At 48.0% G+C, this 23,044-nt stretch overlaps 2 protein-coding genes across 2 annotated transcripts in view; both read left to right on the plus strand.

Moving 5' to 3' along the window:
- LOC123369244 (maestro heat-like repeat-containing protein family member 7) overlaps nt 1-23,044 on the plus strand; it is a 710,553-nt gene that overhangs the window by 565,723 nt on the left and 121,786 nt on the right. The gene's annotated exons all lie outside the window — the stretch shown is intronic.
- LOC123369710 (transmembrane protein 217-like) lies at nt 5,059-8,001 on the plus strand. Its single transcript, XM_045015638.1, has 2 exons — nt 5,059-5,919; nt 7,251-8,001. Exon 2 carries the CDS (start codon nt 7,377-7,379, stop codon nt 7,956-7,958), a length of 582 nt encoding a protein of 193 aa, XP_044871573.1. The 5' UTR covers nt 5,059-5,919; nt 7,251-7,376; the 3' UTR covers nt 7,959-8,001.

Genomic DNA, 23,044 nt, shown 5'->3' on the forward strand with positions numbered 1-23,044 from the left:
CAGGATGGTTTTTAAGAGACCAAGTTAGGACCAAAATTTAGGTTGCAATATCTTAATATTGTTGAACTTTCAGCCCAGTTTGATTGGGATTTAAACTCCCAGTAGTTTTAGCAATTGCAGTGTTGCGCTAGGGCACAGACTACAAGTGAAGCAGAACCAAATGGAGTGCAAATAAACATGTTTTCCAGCTGCAATACAAGCCACAATAAGTAACAGGTTTCTTAAGGCCACTGCTATCCTGACTTTCTCTCTGTCAATGTAACCATTTCTCACTGAGGCAAAGAGAGAGGCAGCTTGCAGATGCTTCAGTCCATGGTGACCCAGTGCAGACAGAGCATTTGGGGAGTGGCTGAGGCCTTGTCTACTGCACTATAAGGAGCCCTGACAACCTTATAATCCTTTCTACATAAAAGGGTTTCCTTGCTTAACCCAAAGAAGGGTAGATACCTTGACGAGTTTATTCCTTTTTTGGCACTGACTACTGTTGAGTCAGCCAGGTATAAGGCCAGCCTACTCCAAAGCTGTGGACAAAGGTTTGTTGTACAACATCAAGGGAGTTAGTACAATTGTGCGTGTGATAATTATGCTTGGAACTCAGATTCCACCTTGCTTCTGGCCTCTGCAGATGCTTACGCCCTTTGCCTTTGTTGTATTTGATCTCTTCCCTTCTGGCAGGAAGAGGAGACTGAGGTCAGAGCTCAGTCTGGTTCCTGGCCACGTGATTGTTGTTTACAAACTTTGGGTTGTAAAAAATAACTTGATGTCTACCAGGGGGCACCACTAGCTTGAGGAATTGTGCAGAAGAGAAGGTGGCTGGGAGTTCTCAACTTTTTTCTTTCTGAGGCCCCCACAACATGCTCTAAAAACTCCCCGGCCCATCTGTGCCACAGAGGTACAAAAATAAAAAAACTAGAATATTATTTTTGTTTTACTTACTCGGTGTGAAACTCGTTGCTGGTGCTGACCCACAGGCCGGGTGGCCCGCTGAGGTGAGTAAAGGGGTGGAGGTAGTGCTCCCTCCCCCGAGTCCCTCTGCCTGGGGCAGATCCCCTTATAAACTGCTCACGGCTACCCAGGGGGCTGCAGATCCCTAGTTGGGAATCACTGCCCAGAGAATTGCAGTTACTCTTGTACTGAGCCCAACTTGTGTTTGGCTAAAGCATGTCTTCCAGAAGGCACCTAGGTCTGATTGGACAACATCAAGAGATGGAAAATCCACCCCATCCCTTGGCCGTTTGTGCCAAGGGTTAATAACCCGCATTTTAACAAATACATGCCTTATTTCTAACGTGCCATGTTCCTAATGGGACAGGTCCTGATCCGTGACGGGGCTCACAGGCACTAGCAGCAATCATCATTGTGATGTCTTACATAGAGGTCAGCCTGAGTCACTGCCCCCGCCTCCAAATCCTCAACGTCTGGCAGTTGGCATCTCACTCTCATAAATGGCCCCTCTCTTTATAATGGGCTGGAAAAGACTTAAGATCAAAACGTATCTCCCCCCCCCGCAAAAGATTAGGCTGATCAAAATCTGCAACCAGCTTTTGCAGCTGGAGCCCAGCTTTCTCTTCCATCTGGTTAGCAAACTCACAATGCACCATAACACAAATCACCAAGAGACAACACAGAGGCGCTCATAACCCTTTGCAAAACATGAACGCATTAAACCTCACAACTTCACAATCAGCAGGAGGTCAGATCAATATCACTAGTCCCCATTTGCAGAGGGGGAAACTCTGGCACGGGGAGTCCAAAGGTCAATGTTTTCTAAAGTGGCCACCGACTTGGGGCACCTCCAGGTTTGGGACACCCTGGTGCCTGATTTTCAGAAGCATGAAGCATAAGTGCAGCAGAAGCCAAGGGGGGCCGTGAATGCTCAGCATCTCTGCAAATCAGGCCTACTTAGTGTGGCCCAAGGAACTGAGCCACCCTGAATTAGTGGACAGGCTTGAAAATCTAGTCTAAGTGCTCAGGGTCTGCCCCAACTCCCACTGAAGTCTGTGGAAAGATTCCTTTTCATATCAGAGGTCACTAGATTGGGTCCTTCACAATCCATCTGTTCCATCCAGGCCTCAGAATAGAGGCTTTGTTCCTTGGGGAGATTGTTTGGGAACGACTCAGATGAAATCAGCCCTAGTTACAAGACATTCCCCTCCTCCCTGATGGGCTAAGCCAGCATCCCAATTAGTGCCCCCCAAAGGAAGGTGGTGCTCAGGTTTTAACCCTTTACTTGCCATCTTGCAGCGGGGCAGGAGAGGAAAAGTTTGACTTTAAGGTTTTATTCTGCCCAGATCCTGGTTTTCCCATGAAAGGTGAAATGCACCCCAGGGCAGAGGGCCCGCATGGGGCTAGATCGGCAAATGAATGCAAGGACAGATAGACAAGGACTCAGCACCTGCAGCTGGGACATGGTTTTCCAATGAGCTCATTCAGACCTAAGTAAGGGTCAGATTTCAGCAGTGCCCAATCCCCAGTGTGCAAACGTGTCAGAAAGTCCTGCCCTTAAGGCTATTTTGAGGACTTAAGTAGTGCCAAGGCCTCGGGCGAATGTCACTCTAAAATGATAGCTATGGAGTCCCGCTAGCATGTGCCAATGACGCACATAGAGGAAGGCATGAGCCAACCAGGACAAATATAGGGCAATACACAGACTGAGGAAGGGGATGAAATGCCACCTGCTGCCTGCGGGGACTGGGTATTCACTCAATAAATAGTCAGCAAGCTGAGGAAAGGCACCAATCAGCAAAGGGAGCCAGGATCCAGCTTTCTGAGCCCAGCTCCCCATTCCTGTGTGACATGAGTTTGGTGGAGCTCAGCCCAACTCCCAGCAGCCTGGTATTCACCTCACACAAGCACCACAACTGGCAGCAACTCAGGCCGCCTGGTCAGCAGCCTCAGCGGAGAAGGCAAGGCCCTACTGAGACTAAATGCCCCCCTTCAGGCCCTCCACAGCTGAGTCTCATTGACAGAGTAGGATGGGGGGAAGCTGGCCACGGGCCGAAGCAGAGCAAGAGGGACGGGAGGAAGCCCCCATTAAAAGAACCAGAAGTCCTAGAGATGGTTCCAGACCTCAGCTTGAAAGCCTCACAGAACCATGAGGGCGTTCGTCTCCAGCCCAGGTCCGTCACTAGTAAGCACAGAGTGGGGAGGGAATACTACAAAGTTTATGGTAACGCTGGTTCTGGGGGTACCTATGGTAGGGAGTGATGGGACGGAATAAAAAGCGTGCGAGCGGTTAGGGAGCTCCCATTGGGGTCAGGTATTTACGGCTGGGGGTGGGGTTTGTAAGGGCCAATGTAGGGAGTATTTAGGGGAACGGGTGCTGTTCACCCAGTGTGGCACGGATGGGTATGCTAGACCCGACTGTGCTTTCAGTGGCACCGGTATAAACCTCCAAGCGAAGAGAGGCTCTGGCCTACACGTGGTGTAAGGCGAGACGGCTCTGGCACAGCGCGACACCAGCAAAGTCAAGAGTTACACGCTGGCCCAGGGTTTGCATTGAGAAGGCTTCTGAGACGAAGCTGACGAGACACGGTCCGGGAGCTAAGGGAGCGCGGGTGCGAGTGAGCGCACGTCGGCTCGTGATTATTAGTTATTATTGGTACTGTGGGAGGGGACGTGCCCAGGAAGCAGGGCCCTTCTGTGCTAGGTGCTGTACAAACACAGTTCCAAAGGCTGTTTACTGCTGAGGGCTCCAGCATAAAATGAGAGAGAGCCAAGACCATGTAACACTGAGGCTTTATTCATCCCCCCCGCCCCTCCAAGTACTGGTCTTCCTCATCAAGCACTTCCTGCCAGTAGAGTTCCCAGATATTAACCTCTCCACACTGGCATCCTCTGACGCCCCCTGCTGGGAAGCTGTCTAGCGCAACACTCTCACATGTACTGGTACTTATGTTGTCCATGAATGCCCCAGGAAGCCTTTGACTGGGCTAGAATAAAGCATTATCAGGCTGTCTTATGTTGGATCAGTGCAGGAGTGGTGTCGGTGCTGCAAGGAGCTCATCTCTCCTGTGATAGCAGCCCCCTAAAAGGCTCCCTGAGGTGTCAAACAGCGACTTTGGGCAAGTTTGTCTGGGCCTCAGTTCCTCACAGGTGACCTGGGGCTAATTGTACCTTTTCTCTCTCCCACTCTTTGCTGCCCCATCTATTGAGATTGTCAGCTCTCTGGGGGAGAGATTGTCTATTGTGCATATATATGTACAGCACCTAGCCCCACATACACAACACAAATAATAATACTAGAGTCCACGCAAACAGACTCACACAACCCTGATCTGGGTTGGTGTCTGAAGGCACTCTCATTAATGTACCCTCTGGTCTGGAGATCACAGGGGATGGCGCTCTTTGGCAGAAGGGTTGCAATAACATAAATTAATTAATAGATTTCTATTTATTTGGGTCTCTTTGGAATCCACATACACCAACCTAGGATAGCCCCCAAATGTATTTATTTTTTAAAGTGTAGAGGAGGGGGGGGATGGGAATTGATCAAACCTGACTTTGATAGAAATTCTTTTTTAAAGTTGCAATAAAAGCCACTTGTATGTGGCTGTTAACAATTCCTCTGCTGGCTTGACCACCCAAAACTTGCAGCTTCCCCTTAAGACACAGAGGCAGAAAGTGAAACTGACAAGGCTAGTTCCACTCTCCCAGATGGAAACATATGCAGTGGTACCGAGTAATTGCGATTTTTAAAAAAATGCATGTGAATTTTTTCATGCTTTCAGGTTATTTTAAATATGGATTGTTTATTATGGTATGATGTGCTGCACAGAACACGTAGAAAGTTCTAGCATGCCCAGCCCCAAGTGTTCAAAAGTCAGGGGTCAGGCCCCAACTATTATGAGATTGGCTTAAAAATCAAGTTTGTTTTTTTTAATTAATAAACATGGGTTCTTTGTCTTGCCTTTAGGGGGCACTTGGGTAATGTTTTCTGGATTTTCTCCACAACCATGAGGGCTAGAAAAAAAATTTTTAAAACAGAAGTTGACATTTTCACCAAATCACTTGCCTCTAGGAGCTGGGGCTTTAAGAAAAACACCAAATATCACAAGTATCACGATAAAATGATGAGAGTTGACAATATTGCCGTTCTTGCCCTAGTGAACCTACAATCTAAGGCCCTGATCCTGAAAATACTTGAGTAGGTACATAACTTTGCATCTGTTTAAGAGTTTGCCTGATGGGGGCCTGAATTCTTTTTGGATTCTTTTAAGGGAGGAAGCCAAACAGAGTCACACCCCATCCTAAAGTGTAAGATCCAGGGCTGGCAGTAATGCATCCCTGCCCCATGTGGGGTCAGAAATCTCTTCATTGCCCAAACAGGCCAAGGAAGCACTACTGATTTCTTAGCCATGGACACAAGTCCTCTCCCAGGCCCTTGTCCTGGGTGCTGGTCTCCAGCAGGGGGAAGCAGCCACCTTTTGCTGGCTCTAGGCAGGTGGATAGTTTGGTTTCTGCCAATATCTGGGCCAGGTGCCTTCTGTTTGGCCATAGTTTCTAACCGTTAGATTAGCCCACTGCTATCTTCTGGTTTTTGTTTGTTTGCATCTTCCTCTGAAGCATCTGGCACCGGCCACTGTTGGAGAAAGGCTCCTGGACTAGATGGACCTTGGTTCTGATTCCATCTGGCAATTCCTATGTTCTCTTTGCTTTATAGTGTAACCCCCCAAGAGATTACATAGATTCCTGGAGCTCTGTCCGCTGGCAGCTCAGGGAGGAGGAGCCGAAGCAAACTCAGAGTCTGCCCAGCAACCAATAGGGAGTGGAGATGCCCCTCCCAGGTAGTTGAGGAGAGGGAGAAGCCATATTGAGGGAGGCTGGGGCGAGCCAGAAAAAAGGCCAAACTGGCTGTGTGGGGAGCTATCACAGCCGATCCATCCACCAGGTCGCCTCCCTTTTCTCTCTCAGAAGGAGGTAAGTTAGCCCTGACCTGCTCACCGAGGAGAGGCTGGAAATGCCTCCTGTTGGTGGGCATGAAAGATGGTGATGAAATATAAAGGGCTACTTCCAGATGTCGCCATTCAAACAAACGTCTCTTGACACTGATGGGAGTTTGCTTGACTAAAGCTCCAGGCTTTGACCCTTTGAGTTCAGTGGGAATTGCTGGCAGCCATAGCCTAGAAATCTGGCCAGAGCACCACAATGGGAGCTGCTGAGCACTGAGCTAATTGGGTCAACCTGGCCCAGATTGCAGGTCCTGTTGGGCTCTTGTGAATCTGGCCCTGAGCTCTTTGGAAAACGTAGTCTGCGGATTTCCAGGAGAGCTGTGGGCACTCACCCACCCTGAGGAGTCAGCCTGCAGGCTTGGCATTGCACCTTTTCTCTTAATTTATTTTATTTTGCAATGCTTTGTTTAAAATAAAGTTCTGGGCCAGTATAGAGCTGGCTCAAGGGGCCTGCAATGTATAGCTGAGTGGTTACATTGCAGCAAATACTTTGGTGATTTTAATGAAATAATACTAAAGAGCTGACTGTAATCTAGCACTTTTCATCTTTAGTTCTGAAAGCGCTTGAGAAAGCACAGTATCATTATCCCCATTTTACAGGTGGGGAAACTGAGGCACAGAGAGGGATGTGACTTGCCCACGATCTCCCAGCAAGCCAGTAGTAGAGGTGGGAATAGAACCCAAATCTCCTAAGTGCTCTATCCACCAGGTTGCACTGAGGACGCCAACAGCTGTGAGACTGCTAGACTATGTTATTGAGATTAAAATAATGAGGAGGCCGAGCCAAGGGTTTAGGCACCCTAATGTCATTAATTATTCGGTAAACGCAATTAAATTTAATCTCACCACCATTAAAATCAGTTCCACAGGAACTCGAGCAATCAACCACCTGTCCTCTTCACTGTTTCTAAAAGGGGACTAGGGTGGCCTCCCTTTAAAGCTGGCAGGTCTCTCAGTTCAGGAGCTCTGGAGCATGGCCTGTCATTGATTAAGGGGGCTGGGAGCCCTTCTCTGCACTCGAGGGTTGGGGGAGGTGGAACATGGTGAAGAGCACGTAGGATCATGGGGGACATAACCAAGTTTTGGTTTAGTAGGAATCTTGGTGAGATGGGGTTACAGAGTGTGTGTGTGAGTGTGGGATGCAGGTACAGTGTGTGTGAGAGAGAGAGAGAGAGAGAGAGAGAGAGGGGTTTAGTGTGTGTGTGTGTGTGCGCACGCTGATCAACTCTCCTCCTTAGGTGTTCCACATGACGACGTCCCCCGCACCCGATGTTTTAGCCTGATCCTTTTCTTTTCCAGCACAGGCTTGAGTTCGCTGCGCTTCATCCCTAACACAAGCCCCGCCGACGTCTCTCCTAGCTTGCCTTTCTACTCTGCAACACTCCTTCAGTTTCCTTGGCCAGCGACGTTGCCTGTGGAGAAAACATGACGATCATCTTGTGCCCGGGGGGGTTCTGTGGCATGTCCCCCAAGGTTGGGGCCACTGTAGCTGCTGTCTACATGATCCTAGTGACCAACATGTACCTGACCTTCGAGATTGGCCACTTGGAACGAGCAATGACGGACATGGCACAAATCAAGCCCTTCAACTTGACCGAAGTGGGGAAGATGCTACTGTATTGCTACTATACAGCCATCACGCTGGCCGTCATGAGCTACCCGGTGTGCGTCTTCCTCATCTACTCAGTCCACAAGCGGCTCTACATGGGCATGTTCGCCTATGTCGCATGGATCATCTTCTATGATCTGGCTAACTGCCTCATCGTGGCCGTGGCTTACCAGGTCTCCAAAGAAGCCTGGTTTTCCCTCAGCCCCCTGGAGTGGTTTGGGCTGGCCACCAGGATCCCCATGGATTGCTTCTGGCTCGCCTTCGTTGTCACGTATGCCCTGACGATTATTGAAAGCAAAGGGCAAGGAAGGATGTCGCTCAGGATGAGGCGGATCTCTAGGAACGTGTCAGAACCGCCCAGGTTTAGGTTGGGCTCCACTGCTAGGCAAGGCATGTGAGGGGAGGTATCGGAGCAGTACGTTGGGCCCCTTTTTCGTATATTTCCTACTGATGGAGATGAAAGACCATTACCCGTGTAATCTCCTTCCTCTGTTGTGTAATTCAGTGTTTCTCTTGCTGTTGCTGCATTTTCCAGGCTGTGAGTTCAAGTCCTGAATAAATACCCCAAAAGCCCATGATTTATATTTGTGTTTTAGGTTTTTTCCCTGGGTTTTATTTTGCATCAGGAAGCCACAGGGCATGGGAGTCAGCAGAACTGGGTCTATCCACAGCTCTGCTACCGAGTCACCAAATGACCTTGAGCAAGTCATGTCATCTCCCCCTACCTCAGTTTTCTCATCTGTAAAATGGAGAGAAAGATATTGCTGTATAGTCTATATGTAAGGCCCTTGAATCTCGAGGGATGAAAAGCTTGACATAAGACCAGATTTTGAAAGATACTTAGGCATTGTGGGGCTCAGCGTTGCAACACCTAACTGATTTAGGAGCCTAGCTCTCATTTTCAAAATGGATTTAGGTGCTTGGGACAGCTGTAAGTTATGATCAGGGTATCGTAAGAGCCCTGTAGCAGATGCTGCTGAGAGGATGCATTCAAGTAGACCATGCCGCAGATCTTTGGCATCCAGCCTAACTAAATAGTTGCATGGTTGCCATGTAAGAGTAAACAAATACAGCACCACCCTACTGACGTAACTACAGCAGCTCCTCTATATAGGACGTAGGCTGCCACAAAGCTATTTACATCACTTCCCAGGAAGCCCTCGCTTTTGAGCAGCACCTCCTGTGGGACAGTGTAGGAACTGGAGCTTAGCAGCGCAATTGCACATTGTGGGCAATAGCCAGGGAGAGTGACGTTAGCGAACACAGGTGCAAGCCCAGACTGCAGGTGCACCTTGCTTTGCAGAATAGCCTCTCTAATAAAGGACACAAAACTCTGGGTCAGTCCTTGCAACAGAGTCAGCGTGAGGATAGCACCGGCAGGCCCAGATTAGCTTGCCTTTGCTCCAAGCTCTCCCCACAGCAGGCCTGTGGCAGGCACTCAGGGCTGGGCTGCACGAGGCAGACAAGAGGAGGGAGCAGGTCACTTTGCTGCTGCTCATCTCTGAGCGCCAGAGCCTTCCTAGCACTGCAGCTGCCCCACCCCCACCACTGGTGAGGCTGTGCTGGGGGCCTGCCCTAGGGCAAAAAACAGGGAGGCTGGGAAGTTTTAGTCCTACGTACCTGGTAGGTGTCCCACAGGCGGATGGTGCAGCGCAGGGGGAGCTCCCTCATCAGCAGATTGTTCATCCAGCGAAAGGCAAACTGCAGGTATTCGACCTCATACTTCCTAAAGTGATTGTGTACCTGCTCTGAAACAGCACATTCCATTACACATCTGGATCCCCATGGGGCCCAAGGCTCTGTGTGCTAATGCCCTGCCCCTCAAAGCACTCTCAGGACCAATCCCCTCCCCTGTCCAAGTTCATTTCAACCCAATCCCCTATCGCCATTAAACCAAGCCTCCTCCTACCATGTGCATTAAAGTCCCCTGTTCTGTTAAACGATGTGCCCCCCTCCCCCTCCCAACATGCATTTCAACCAAGTCCCTCCTACCATGTGCTCTCTGGCCAAATGAGTCTGACTCGTGCCAAACCACGCTCTCGCCCACATGCCTTCCAGCCGAGCCCTCTCCCCTGCCAAGCCATGGCCCCAGCTGTGTGCCTTCCACCTGAGTCCCTTCTGCCACCTAATCCACCCCACCAAAACCATGTCGCCTCCCGCATGCCTTCCAGCCAACCCAGCCCCCTTCCTCATCAAGCCACACCCCTCCCAACTAACTCCGCCCCACTTCCCCTCTCCAAACCAAGCCCCACTTCCAGCCCCTTCCCATGGTTTGTAGCCTCTGTTCTGATTCGGATACCCTCTGGCACAACCACTGGTTTATGGGAACCTCGTGGGGGAATGGGAGAGGAATTTAATCATTTCAATCAACTACTGTACCAGATGACTGGAGGATAGCTAAGGTGACACTAATTTTTAAAAAAGGCTCCAGTGGTGATCCCAGCAATTACAGGCCGGTAAGCCTAACTTCAGTACAAGGAAAACTGGTTGAAACTATAGTTAAGAACAGAATTATCAGACACATAGATGAACACTATTTGCTGGGGAAGAGTCAACATGGCTTTTGTAAAGGGAAATCATGCCTCACCAATCTACTCGAATTCTCTGAGGGGATCAACAAGAATGTTGGAGAAGGGTGATCCAGTGGATATAGTTTACTTAGATTTTCAGAAAGCCTCTGACAAGGTCCCTCACCAAAGGCTCTTAAGCAAAGTAAGGAGTCATGGGATAAGAGGGAAGGTTCTCTCCTGGATCAGTAACTGGTTAAAATATAGAAAACAAAGGGTAGGAATAAATGGTCAGTTTTCAGAATGAAGAGAGGTAAATAGTGGTGTCCCCAAGGGGTCTGGTACTGGGCTCAGTCCTATTCAACATATTCCTAAACGATCTGGAAAAAGGTGTAAACAGTGAGGTAGCAAAATTTGCAGATGATACAAAACTACTTAAGCTAGTTAAGTCCAAAGCAGACTGTGAAGAGTTACAAAGGGATCTCACAAAACTGGGTGGCTGGACAACAAAAGCAGATTAAATTCAATGCACATCGGAAAACATAATCCCAACTATACGTATAAAATGATGGGGTCTAAATTAGCTGTTACCAGTCAAGAAAGATCTTGGAGTCATTGTGGCTAGTTCTCTGAAAACATCCATTCAATGTGCAGCGGCAGTCAAAGTGAACAGTGTGTCAGGAATCATTAGGAAAGGGGTAGATAATAAGACAGAAAATATCATATTGCCTCTATATAAATCCATGGTATGCCCACACCTTGAGTACTGTGTGCAGATGTGGTCGCCCCATCTCAAAAAAGATATATTGGAATTGGAAAAGGTACAGAAAAGGGCAATAAAAATGATTAGGGGTATGGACCAGCTTCTATATGAGAAGAGATTAGTAAAACTGGGACTTTCAGCTTGGAAAAGAGATTACTAAGGGGGGATATGATAGAGGTCTATAAAATCATGACAGGGGTGGAGAAAGTAAATAAGGACGTGTTATTTACTCCTTCTCAGAACACAAGAACACCAAATGAAATTAATAGGCAGCAGGTTTAAAACAAATAAAAGAAAGTATTTCTTCACACAGTGCAGAGTCAACCAATGAACTCTGTTAGACGATGTTGTGAAGGTCAAGACTATAACGGGGTTCAAAAAAGAACTAGATAAATTCATGGAGGATAGGTCCATCAATGGCTATTAGCCAGCATGGGGAAGGATGGTGCCCCTAGCCTCTGTTTGCCAGAAGCTGGGAATGGGTGACAGGGCCTAGATCACTTGATGATTCCCTGTTCTGTTCATTCCCTCTAGGGCACCTGGCATTGGCCACTGCTGGAAGATAGGACACTGGGCTAGATGGACCTTTGGTCTGACCCAGTCTGGCCACTCTTATGTTCTTATCATCAAACTGCAGGGGGTGAGAAACAAGAGGTGTGTACAGCATGACCTCCCCCTCCTGCCTTGCTCCCATTTGGATCTCCTCACCACCTACCATCGATCCGGCTGACTAGCTCCTCCAGTGCTTTGACCTTCTTCTGGATCCCTGGCTGTGCAAAGGTGTAGTTATCCTGCAGGAAGACAGTGAGAGTCAAAGGCAGCAGCTACTGTAGTGAAAGCATCCTGGGGCTTGGAACTAAGAGACCTGCTCTCCTTCTGCCTGCTCTTGGGATCACTCAGATCAGCTGTCACACTTTTGCCAAGAGTCCCTGGATGTGAGCTGTCCAGGAGACAGTGAGTTTGGGGTGGTGGGATCCTCTGCTCTTGAATTCATTTCCCTGTTGGGGAAGCTTGCTGCCAGACCAGGCCCAGTGTAAGCCAGAATCCCTGGAAAACATGAGCATTAGGGTTTTGCTTAGTGAGCAGGGCGGACTAGTAGTTAGATATACAGACTGAGAATCAGGAGACCTGAGATGAAATCCTGACCCTACTGGGCCTCGTGCTGTAGACTTCCATAGGACCAGGCTTTCCCGCCTGGATTCTATTCCCAACTCATGCGGTGACTTTGGGTGAGTCCCTCAACCCCTCTGTGCCTCAGTTTCCCCATCTGTAAAGCAGGGGCAATTTTGATCCCTCAACTGGTGCTAAGTGGTAATTACTCTATTTTAAGTGGAAGGTGTTCGACTTTGATGTGTCTCATTGTGTGTTTTGTTTCTTGCTACATACAGGGGGCTCAGATCACAAGAGAGCACACTTGAGAAATCTCGAAATAAGTTAATTTGTGTCAGGCTGCAAGGAAAGCAATCTTGAGCTTACAGAGCAAAATTCCTTTTTAATGGGGACATAAATAGGCAGAGAAAGAGAGAGTTCTTAATTCTCACTTTGTTAGGAAGGTCGATCCTGATAAAAGAGGGGAGTGTTTTTAATAAAGGAGACAGAGGACATCTGTTACTGCCACTTGTAAGTCCATGTGTCTTTCTGGGACCCTGATCAAGGAGGTCCGCAGGCCTCTGTGGGACCACAAGCCAAGGAGGGAGGGGTAGAAGTCTGCAGCTCTACGGGGCAATGAGAGGCAGAGACGTGAGGAGCCGCACATGTCTGGGGAACAAGATGCAGCATGTTTACTGAGGGACAAGAGGCATGAGAGATCGGAGAGCATACGCATGGGGACAGTTCCCATCAGAGAGGAGGGGTATTGGATGTGGGAGTTGGCGTGTGGGGAAGTAGGATAGCAGCCAACGGTTGCACAAGCCGTTTCAGAAGCCAGGCTAGAAGGGGGTCAAGAATAAACTCAGCACAACAGCCCTGTGAGGAACAAGAGGGGACTAGACACAGATTAGTGACTTGGACAAGGCTACTGAGTAGTCAGTAGCTGAGCCAGGATTAGAACTCAGAAGTTCCTGGCTTTGAGTCCCCAGCCTCTAAAACTAGGCAGGATTCAGCCTGTAACCAGAGGGGTTAGGTACAGGGAGATCACTAGGAATGTCACTCAAGTTGGGGGTGTGGCCTGAAGGTGGAACAGATGGCGGACACTGGGACTGTTATCTAAGGGGGGGGGGGGAGCAGAGAGAAATCTGTTCAGGCCCATTTCCCGGTGCACTTACCTGTATGCCATCCAGTAATTTGCTCATACACCAGAAGCTGTCGGCTTCGATGCTCCGCAACACATCCTGAGACAGGGTCGTCACGTCAAAGTTCTCCACATCCTCTTCTATAAAACAAAAGGGGGAGAGAATCCAGAGGACGTGTCTCCAAGGGTGTGGTGAGAGGAGGAGAGAGGCCACGTGAGCACCTAGTATCTTAGTCAGGATCCTTTAATGTGGAGGGATGCCGGGCTGAGTTCCCCATAGTGCCACCATCCTTGCTGCAAACACATTTCTGTGTCCCTGCTTTGAGTCACTCTTCTGCAGCTGGGATCAAGGCGGAAAGGGGTGGGTAGAACTGGTTCATGGCAGCTCTGGCTTCTAGAACAAGATCTGTAACAAAACTGTGCAGCACAGCGAAAAATCAGCCTGGGAAATCTGGAAAGCCCAGTCCCCCAGCACACGGAACACCACGCTGCCTTGGGATCACCTGTAACACAATTATTCTTTGCAGGGCGGTAGTGCCTATAAGCCCCAAGCACAGATCAAGACCCCGTTGTGCCAAGCGCTGCACAAACAACGCTTGCAATTTAACAGTGCTTGTTTAACACCTTGACAGGGCAGCTCCGCCCAGAGCTGCAGTCCTGTTCTGTAGATAAGCCAGTACAGACGCTCCAATGGCTGTGGGCTTCCTCACCAGCTCTGGTGCTACTGGCTAGAACTGTGTATCCAATCATCTAGCAGGCTGCTAGGTGGGTACCAGAGGCCTACAATGCACAACATACCACCCCCAGGCACCACATCAAGGTCACCACAACCAGTGAGTCACTTCCTTACTTACAAGTAGGCTTGGCAGAATTCGATTTTTATTTTTGAGAATACTGAGGTTTATTTGTAAGCATTTTCATCATAAACTGTCACCGCTGTGGGAAATTGGGGGGGGTGGCGCCAAACAATAATTATTTAATGACAATAGGCATTGAGATTCCAAAAGTGAAAGCTTTATAACCATTAAAACCTGAAGCGTCAGCATCACATGTCAGAATATACAAAATAAATATCCTTAAATCAACAAATCACATGTGTTTTGACTGCTCATTTCCTAGCCCATTTGGAACGAGCCTAATTCCAAAGCCTAATTCCCTGATTTTTGACTCTTAAGTTCTCAAGCCCCTTGCCTAGTTGTACATTTTGATTATTATTAATGGAAATATTTTTTGTGGGTTTGTGTGCACTGAAATTGACGTTTCTCGATATTTACTAATAAAAACCTGATCCAGCTAAGCTTACTTACCACTTCCTTTGAGAGTGCTGGTGGTGTATTAAAGCAGAGTCCCTAAAGCCAGGCCCGCAGGTCCAAGAGAACCAGCTGTCTCCTTGGGTCAGTGAAACAGTCTATCTGGAAGCTGGGTGGGGAAGATCAAGGAGACCAGGCTGGGAGGAAAAGCCTGTCCAATGGGGTATTTTCGGGGGGCAGGGGAGTTGGCCCCATTTATAGTCCTAATCCATCCCTGGAGGCCGTGGGGATGGCAAGATGGTCACACAGCGACTCCCTCTGTGAAGGCAGGGGGTTTATGCCCTAATCCAAGATGAGAGGTGCCCGAAGAGAAGCACACAGCATAGATCTAAAGCCTGGGATTCAGATAGGCATGAGGAAAACGCCACCAGCCACTCAAACCTTGCGTTCCTTTGCAAAGGCAGAGAAGGGGCTCCCTTGATTGCGTATTTGATCTGGGCTTGGTTCCTCCAGAGGCTGCTTGCAGCTGTTTCTCCTTGGGCTCCTTCCTACTACACTGATTGCCAAGCCAGAGTTTAAAGGCAGCAGAGACATTACCAGCATGCCAGCTCTCTGCGGTTGCCCTGCTAATAGATCTGACAGCTAGTGGAGAAAGTGCTCCTGATATGGGCTGGTTTTGCTGTTAGAACCGAGCAGGACGCTAAATGTTGCCCACCACATGCAGCCACCAGAAAGATAAGGACAGGCCACTCGAGCTCACCCGGAGTTAACTGCTACTGAGCAACTGACCTAGTTCTCTGAAGGCAGGTTAAAGGGGTGGAGAGCTCGAGCACACAGGAAAGTCAGCAGCCCTGGGATGCAGAACAGACAGCAAGCCCTATGTAGGGAATTCAGGAAGGGAGGGACCCAGTGACACTGCTGCTTAAAGTCAGAGTGCCTATCACACCAAACAGCTTCACACCCCAAATCAATTCACACCCCAATGACATGCACCCCCCTCTGAGGTGGAGGGCAGCAGCTGTTTAACAGGAAGCAGCACCACAGAGCAGCAAGGAGAGAAGACTGCTGTCATGGCAGGGGAGATTTCAGGTACCTGGAATTGAATTGCCTGAACTGGAATTTGGCTGAGACACCAGGGTCTTTAATGATGCAAAGCAATCAGGGCCTTGATTGTATCTGGAAGAAGGTAACTAATGCCATAAAGGGAACAGCGCCATCTATTGGGTCACCAGCCACCACATGCGGCAGAACACGGGTTTGCCTGGGAGGCTGCTGTTCCAGCGCTAGTCAAGCCTGATGCTCCTTCGATTGTCTGAGGAGATCACAACCCAAGTTATCCTGTCTCCGCAGGGGAAACCTGCTGTTTGGCTGAAGTTTCATAGATTCCAGGGCCAGAAGGAATCATTGTGATCTAGTTGGACCTCCTATGTAACACAGGCCAGAGAACTGCCCTGAAATAATTGTTTGAATTAGAGCAGATCTGTTTGAAAAATATATTCAGTCTGGATTTAAAAATCGCCAGTGCTGGAGAATCCACCACAACCCTTGGTACTCTGTTCCCCTGGTTAATTACTCTCACTGTTAAAAATGTGCCCGATTTCCAGTCTGCACAGAACACCATGTGACCCCAGTCTTCTGCCTAGGCCTGACAAACAACACCCCACTGCTCGCTCGCAGAAAGGGTGTGTTGGATTTATGAAGGATTCATTCGGGCACCAGGCACAATCTCATTCCTACAGGAGGGGCATGTGGGAGATGCCCGGCTCTCACAGTCTACTTCCTGTAGGCCTGATTTCTGCTGAGTTTGGTTCTGTGTCTGCACAGCTGTCGTTCATAGTTTTATGGAGGAAAAGGCCCACCGAGATGCACCATGCTTGGGTATAGAGCCAGCCTGCCAATGGCCCCAAATGCCATACATGCAGAAACCACTTGAGACCTGAATGCTCCCAAGTTACCTCCCTCTGGTGACCCTGTCCCTTCTAGCACCTCCCCTCATCAGTATCTCAAAATGCCCTGCAGGGTGGGATGGGCTCTTACTCCAGGCAGCAGCCTGGTCATTCTGTCCACTGCCCTCCCCTCAGATCACTCCCTTGCCCGGTACATGCTGCTGCTTCCAGGCAGATGGGGAGTGGGGATGGGCAATGACACCTGAACAGTCTAGTCTCCCCACCCGCAGTGCCCAAAGCCAGATGCTCCTTCAGTCCACGCAAGTACTGATGACGACAGTGGTGTGCTGTGCCCTCTATGGCTCCTTTAATCTGAACAGCTCCAAGCGGCTTTTCCCACAAGTCACCCTGCGCCCCTAGGAAACAGGGAAGCCTCATGACCCCTCAGGCTACTGATGGGCAAATGGAGGCAGGGAGAAGTTAAGTGACTTGGCCACAGTCACCCAGCGTGTCGCAAACAGCATTAGACTCCGTGATTTGGGACTCCAAGTTCCATCTCCCACTCCCTTGCTTTCTTGTTCAGCCCACCTACAAAATAAAATTAACTCACTAATGCCTTTCCTCAAAGGGACCTGCAAGGGCTGTACAGAGGGGCTCTTTACGGATGGGGAAACTGAGGCATAGAGCAGCAAATGACTTAGCCCAGGGTACACAGCAAGGAAGTTGCGGTGCAGGAATAGAACTCCTATATCCTGCTGCTCATGCTAGTACTCCAGACCCATCCCTAGAAGTCTCTAGGCAACTCCAGTGCTCACTTGGTGGCAGGCACCTTGCTGGAGATTAGCAGCAGCAAATGGGTAGTGCACCGAGAGGGTAAAATATTTCCCCAGGAGGCTACAACCAACAGGGTTTTAAAAAGAAATGCACTGTGCAAACAATGCTTGCAGTCATTGCTCCATTTTTTAACATTACACAGCCCCACACTTGAACCAACAGCCTAGGTTTTAGACAACGTCATGAATATTACAGCCAGGTGGAGCACGCTGTTCCATTCAACCCGCAGGCAGACACCCTGAAACATAACATTTGAAGAACAGATCCTGGCTCCACCAGGGTAAAGCAGAGTTTTAAAGTTTGCCTCTCGGTATGAACAGTAACTTGTGTAGTGCTGAATCGAACAGCAGTCACATGCAACATGTGGACGCTTTAGTTTAACGAGGGGAAGCCCAGCATGTTTGCGCTGAAGAGTGTGAAAAACGACCGAGTTCTCCTAACCTGGACGCCAACAGCCCCCGTGGCTCTGGGCCAATCACAGCCTGGCTGCTGATGGTAATAGTACTTAACAAATCAGACATCCGTAATAGGCAACTTTTAACAATCCCTTCACGGATGTGAAGCATTACTGCCTCCAGAGCCCGCCACACAGGATCTGTGTTACTGAAACACACTGTGCCCTGACACTGATGGTCAGCATCCAATGTACCACGTGCATGGGTAACATACTGCATCAATATAGCGCTGATGTTTACATGCTTTATTCACACACCACTAGGCACGAATGGAAACAATATGTAGATATTTCGTGCCTCGGCCATACACCTTTGATCTCACAGTTCAGTGAAGAGGGCTGCCAGAGATGGCCAGGACCAGGACACTGGACATGGACAGCGCACAAGTTCAGCTCCAACACTGACAGCTGACGCCTTTAACGGGCTGAACCAAAACGCTGCATGTGAGTGAGACAGCTTTGAGGACATGTGAATGCAAGCTTTGTGGTTTGGGCTGCTATCTCTAGCTGTAGTGCAGGCTCTGAGAACCGCGCGCGTTAGTGGTGCTCTGGACGTTCGGATCACGTTAGGAAGGGTCCTGAGTTTCGACAGCGTCGCTTCTTTGCCCTGTGAAATTGGCAGTTTTACTCCACCCGAAAGAGAAGAGGTCTCAGGTTAAGTCAAGTGATTCATTTTTATTTAAAACTGCATGTATAAAAAAAATAGGATTTCTGACTTCCCCCGTACAAGATTAACTATTAAGAAAAGCAGCAGACTACACACTGATTACATATACAGGCTTGACAGTGTTGGAGTCCAGGGTACCTTCCCCGAAAGCTCGGCAAAACCAGTGCTATATACACATGCGCACGTGACGTCCCTCCCCAGCCCAGACAAATACCGGTGGAAATGCCTTTAAAACAACTGAACACACGCATGGAAGAGGAACACCGGCAACCGGAACTATTTACAGACAGCTGGGAAGCGGTCGGCCACTCCACACAGTGGTGAGACATTAACAGAGCATTCTAAGAAGGGAGTGCAGTTAGGGGGGGGAGGGGACCCCAACTGGAAACCAGCTCAGCAGCTATGGAAGCCAGGCATGGGCTCTGAACCCACGATTCATAAATAAATAAATAAGTTATCCTACAGGTTAGGACATTTTCCTTAACAAACAAACAAATAATAACCCAACCCCCTGAAAATAAGTTAAAACAAAAAGAGTAAAAACGTTACCATTATAAACTACAATCCTCTGTACACCAAGCTTCGCTCCTGTATAATTCTGTACACATTTACAGCTCTATTGGGTTGCATTGTTTGTGCCTCTGTGAGGACGCCCTGGCTTCTGAGGTTCAAGGCAAAGAGCTGAGGAAGGAAAGGTCCCGCTAACAGCATACCTCGGAAACAACTAGCCAGGGTGCATTGGTTTCACCCGTGGCTGCTTCTGACCTGTTCCTTAAGAAGGGGAATATAAAATAAACCCAGGTGAATCTTGGAGAAGCAGAGGTGTAGGAAGATTCAAGTATTTCCCCCAGCACAGCCCAGATCGCAACTGAAGGCACTCAGAAAATGGTGACACAGTGAATAAGACAGCTATTCAAATCAGTACCTTCCCTCCCTCTCCACAGCCAGTTTCCCCAAGCAAAACGTTCTTGCTAATTCTCTGGTCCTCGCTCAGTTCATATTCCAGGACTCAGCAGGTCAGGGACACTCACAGATGTGCCCATAAGACATCAAAAAAGTCTACTGGCAAGACATCAAGTAAGGCAGGACCGAACGAGTTCAAGACCAGTCCACCTGGGATGGATGGTAACCTCCAGCCTCTCCGAAGATTCTCCAGTTAGCTGAGCTCTGGAATGAGATATGAATGTTCCCATGTAACAGGCAGACAGTCATAAGAACATAAGAAAGGCCGTACCGGGTCAGACCAGAGGTCCATCTAGCCCAGTATCTGTCTACCGACAGTGGCCAATGCCAGGTGCCCCTGAGGGAGTGAACCTAACAGGCAATGATCAAGTGATCTCTCTCCTGCCATCCATCTCCATCCTCTGACGAACAGAGGCTAGGGACACCATTCTTACCCATCCTGGCTAATAGCCATTTATGGACTTAGCCACCATGAATTTATCCAGTCCCCTTTTAAACATTGTTATAGTCCTAGCCTTCACAACCTCCTCAGGTAAGGAGTTCCACAAGTTGACTGTGCGCTGCGTGAAGAAGAACTTCCTTTTATTTGTTTTAAACCTGCTGCCTATTAATTTCATTTGGTGACCCCTAGTTCTTGTATTATGGGAATAAGTAAATAACTTTTCCTTATCCACTTTCTCAACATCACTCATGATTTTATATACCTCTATCATGTCCCCCCTTAGTCTTCTCTTTTCCAAACTGAAGAGTCCTAGCCTCTTTAATCTTTCCTCATATGGGAGCCTCTCTAAACCCCTAATCATTTTAGTTGCTCTTTTCTGAACCTTTTCTAGTGCTAGAATATCTTTTTTGAGGTGAGGAGACCACATCTGTACACAGTATTCGAGATGTGGGCGTACCATGGATTTATATAAGGGCAATAATATATTCTCAGTCTTATTTTCTATCCCCTTTTTAATGATTCCTAACATCCTGTTTGCTTTTTTGACCGCCTCTGCACACTGCGTGGACATCTTCAGAGAACTATCCACTATAACTCCAAGATCTTTTTCCTGACTCGTTGTAGCTAAATTAGCCCCCATCATGTTGTATGTATAGTTGGGGTTATTGTTTCCAATGTGCATTACTTTACATTTATCCACATTAAATTTCATTTGCCATTTTGTTGCCCAATCACTTAGTTTTGTGAGATCTTTTTGAAGTTCTTCACAATCTGCTTTTGTCTTAACTATCTTGAGCAGTTTAGTATCATCTGCAAACTTTGCCACCTCACTGTTTACCCCTTTCTCCAGATCGTTTATGAATAAATTGAATAGGATTGGTCCTAGGACTGACCCTTGGGGAACACCACTAGTTACCCCTCTCCATTCTGAGAATTTACCATTAATTCCTACCCTTTGTTCCCTGTCCTTTAACCAGTTCTCAATCCATGAAAGGACCTTTCCTTTTATCCCATGACAGCTTAATTTACGTAAGAGCCTTTGGTGAGGGACCTTGTCAAAGGCTTTCTGGAAATCTAAGTACACTATGTCCACCGGATCCCCCTTGTCCACATGTTTGTTGACCCCTTCAAAGAACTCTAATAGATTAGTAAGACACGATTTCCCTTTACAGAAACCATGTTGACTATCGCTCAAGAGTTTATGTTTTTCTATGTGTCTGACAATTTTATTCTTTACTATTGTTTCAACTAATTTGCCCGGTACCGACGTTAGACTTACCGGTCTGTAATTGCCGGGATCACCCCTAGAGCCCTTTTTAAATATTGGCGTTACATTAGCTAACTTCCAGTCATTGGGTACCGAAGCCGATTTAAAGGACAGGTTACAAACCTTAGTTAATAGTTCAGCAACTTCACATTTGAGTTCTTTCAGAACTCTTGGGTGAATGCCATCTGGTCCCGGTGACTTGTTAATGTTGAGTTTATCAATTAATTCCAAAACCTCCTCTAGTGACACTTCAATCTGTGACAGTTCCTCAGATTTGTCACCTACAAAAGCCAGCTCAGGTTTGGGAATCTCCCTAACATCCTCAGCCGTGAAGACTGAAGCAAAGAATCCATTTAGTTTTTCCGCAATGACTTTATCATCTTTAAGCGCTCCTTTTGAATTTTGATCGTCAAGGGGCCCCACTGGTTGTTTAGCAGGCTTCCTGCTTCTGATGTACTTAAAAAACATTTTGTTATTACCTTTGGAGTTTTTGGCTAGCCGTTCTTCAAACTCCTCTTTGGCTTTTCTTATTACACTCTTGCACTTAAGTTGGCAGCGTTTGTGCTCCTTTCTATTTGCCTCACTAGGATTTGACTTCCACTTTTTAAAGGAAGTCTTTTTATCTCTCACTGCTTCTTTTACATGGTTGTTAAGCCACGGTGGCTCTTTTTTAGTTCTTTTACTGTTTTTCTTAATTTGGGGTATACATTGAAGTTGGGCCTCTATTATGGTGTCTTTAAAAAGGGCCCATGCAACTTGCAGGGATTTCACTTTAGTCACTGTACCTTTTAACTTTTGTCTAACTAACCCTCTCATTTTTGTATAGTTCCCCCTTTTGAAATTAAAGGCCACAGTGTTGGGCAGTTGAGATGTTCTTCCCACCACAGGGATGTTGAATGCTATTGTATTATGGTCACTATTTCCAAGCAGTCCTGCTACAGTTACCTCTTGGACCAGCTCCTGCGCTCCACTCAGGATTAAATCTAGAGTCGCCTCTCCCCTTGTGGGTTCCCATACCAGCTGCTCCATGAAGCAGTCGTTTAAAGTATCGAGAAATTTTATCTCTGCATTTCGTCCTGAAGTGAAATGTTCCCAGTCAATATGGGGATAATTGAAATCCCCCACTATTATTGGGTTCTTAATTTTGATAGCCTCTCTAATTTCCCTTAGCATTTCATCATCATTATTACTGTCCTGGTCAGGTGGTCGATAATAGATCCCTAGTCACTGGTGAGAGTTTTCTTTTTACACCCAATGGATGAGAGGAGCTGCTATTTGCCAGACTCCTGAATTAGACTGTGCAGGTGGATCTCTGCTGTTTTCTGTGGCAAGAGGACATCTTGCATCCAAGAATGATTTAGAAGATCTTCAAAGGATGGCCTGTCGGAGGGCCTCAAGGCAAGACACCATTTAATGAGGTGCTGGCACTCTGGGGAGAGAAAACAAGCAGTTAGTGAGAATGCGCTGCCGAGTAATGTCTGTGAAGCCTACAAGCCTCCCTATTTTAGCATCTGCAAGTCTGCTTTGGGATGTGCCTTTCTTGCTTCACATGACAGATTACCATGGCTGTGGCTAGGTGTGGTTTCTTAGTTACTCCCCTCACCCTAGTACGTGGGTGAACCAGCTCCCATCTTTGGAAGGAGACTCCGAAAATACACAAGAGACCAAATTTGCAATGCAAGTCCATGAGCAGCCCATCCTCTCCTGCCACTCGTACCCAGGCTAAGAGCAAAAATCAACTTTCCCTTCCCCAGTGAGATGATTAAACCTGAGAGCTACTCAATTGGTTTTGTCATTTCCACCTTCTGTAAGACTGCTTCAGCAGCCAGCTGCAGTAGCCACATTAAAGACCCCAGCAAGTGGCAGGAGAGTGAAGTGCTTAAGTGAACTACCACGGTGAGCTCTGAAGCAGCTGTCTAAGGCAGAGAAGAGAGCGGGGTCCCCAGCACTTTGCTGGGATTCAATAGCATTAAACATCTCATTGAGTTTAAGGCCTGGTCTACACTAGGACTTTAATTCGAATTTATCAGCGTTAATTCGAACTAACCGCTCAACCGTCCACACCAGGAAGCCATTTAATTCGAACTAGAGGGCTCTTTAGTTCGAATTTGGTACTCCACCCCGGCAGGTGGAGTAACGCTAAATTCGACATGGCTAGCTCGAATTAGGCTAGGTGTGGATGCAAATCGAACTTAGCAGCTCCGGGAGCTATCCCACAGTG

This window comes from Mauremys mutica, chromosome 4, assembly GCF_020497125.1.
Source record: "Mauremys mutica isolate MM-2020 ecotype Southern chromosome 4, ASM2049712v1, whole genome shotgun sequence".
NCBI classification, from domain to species: Eukaryota; Metazoa; Chordata; order Testudines; family Geoemydidae; genus Mauremys; species Mauremys mutica.

Bases quoted from the DNA above. Each gene is read 5' to 3' on its own strand.
- LOC123369710 (XM_045015638.1), top strand. From the start codon at position 7,377: ATGACGATCATCTTGTGCCCGGGGGGGTTCTGTGGCATGTCCCCCAAG.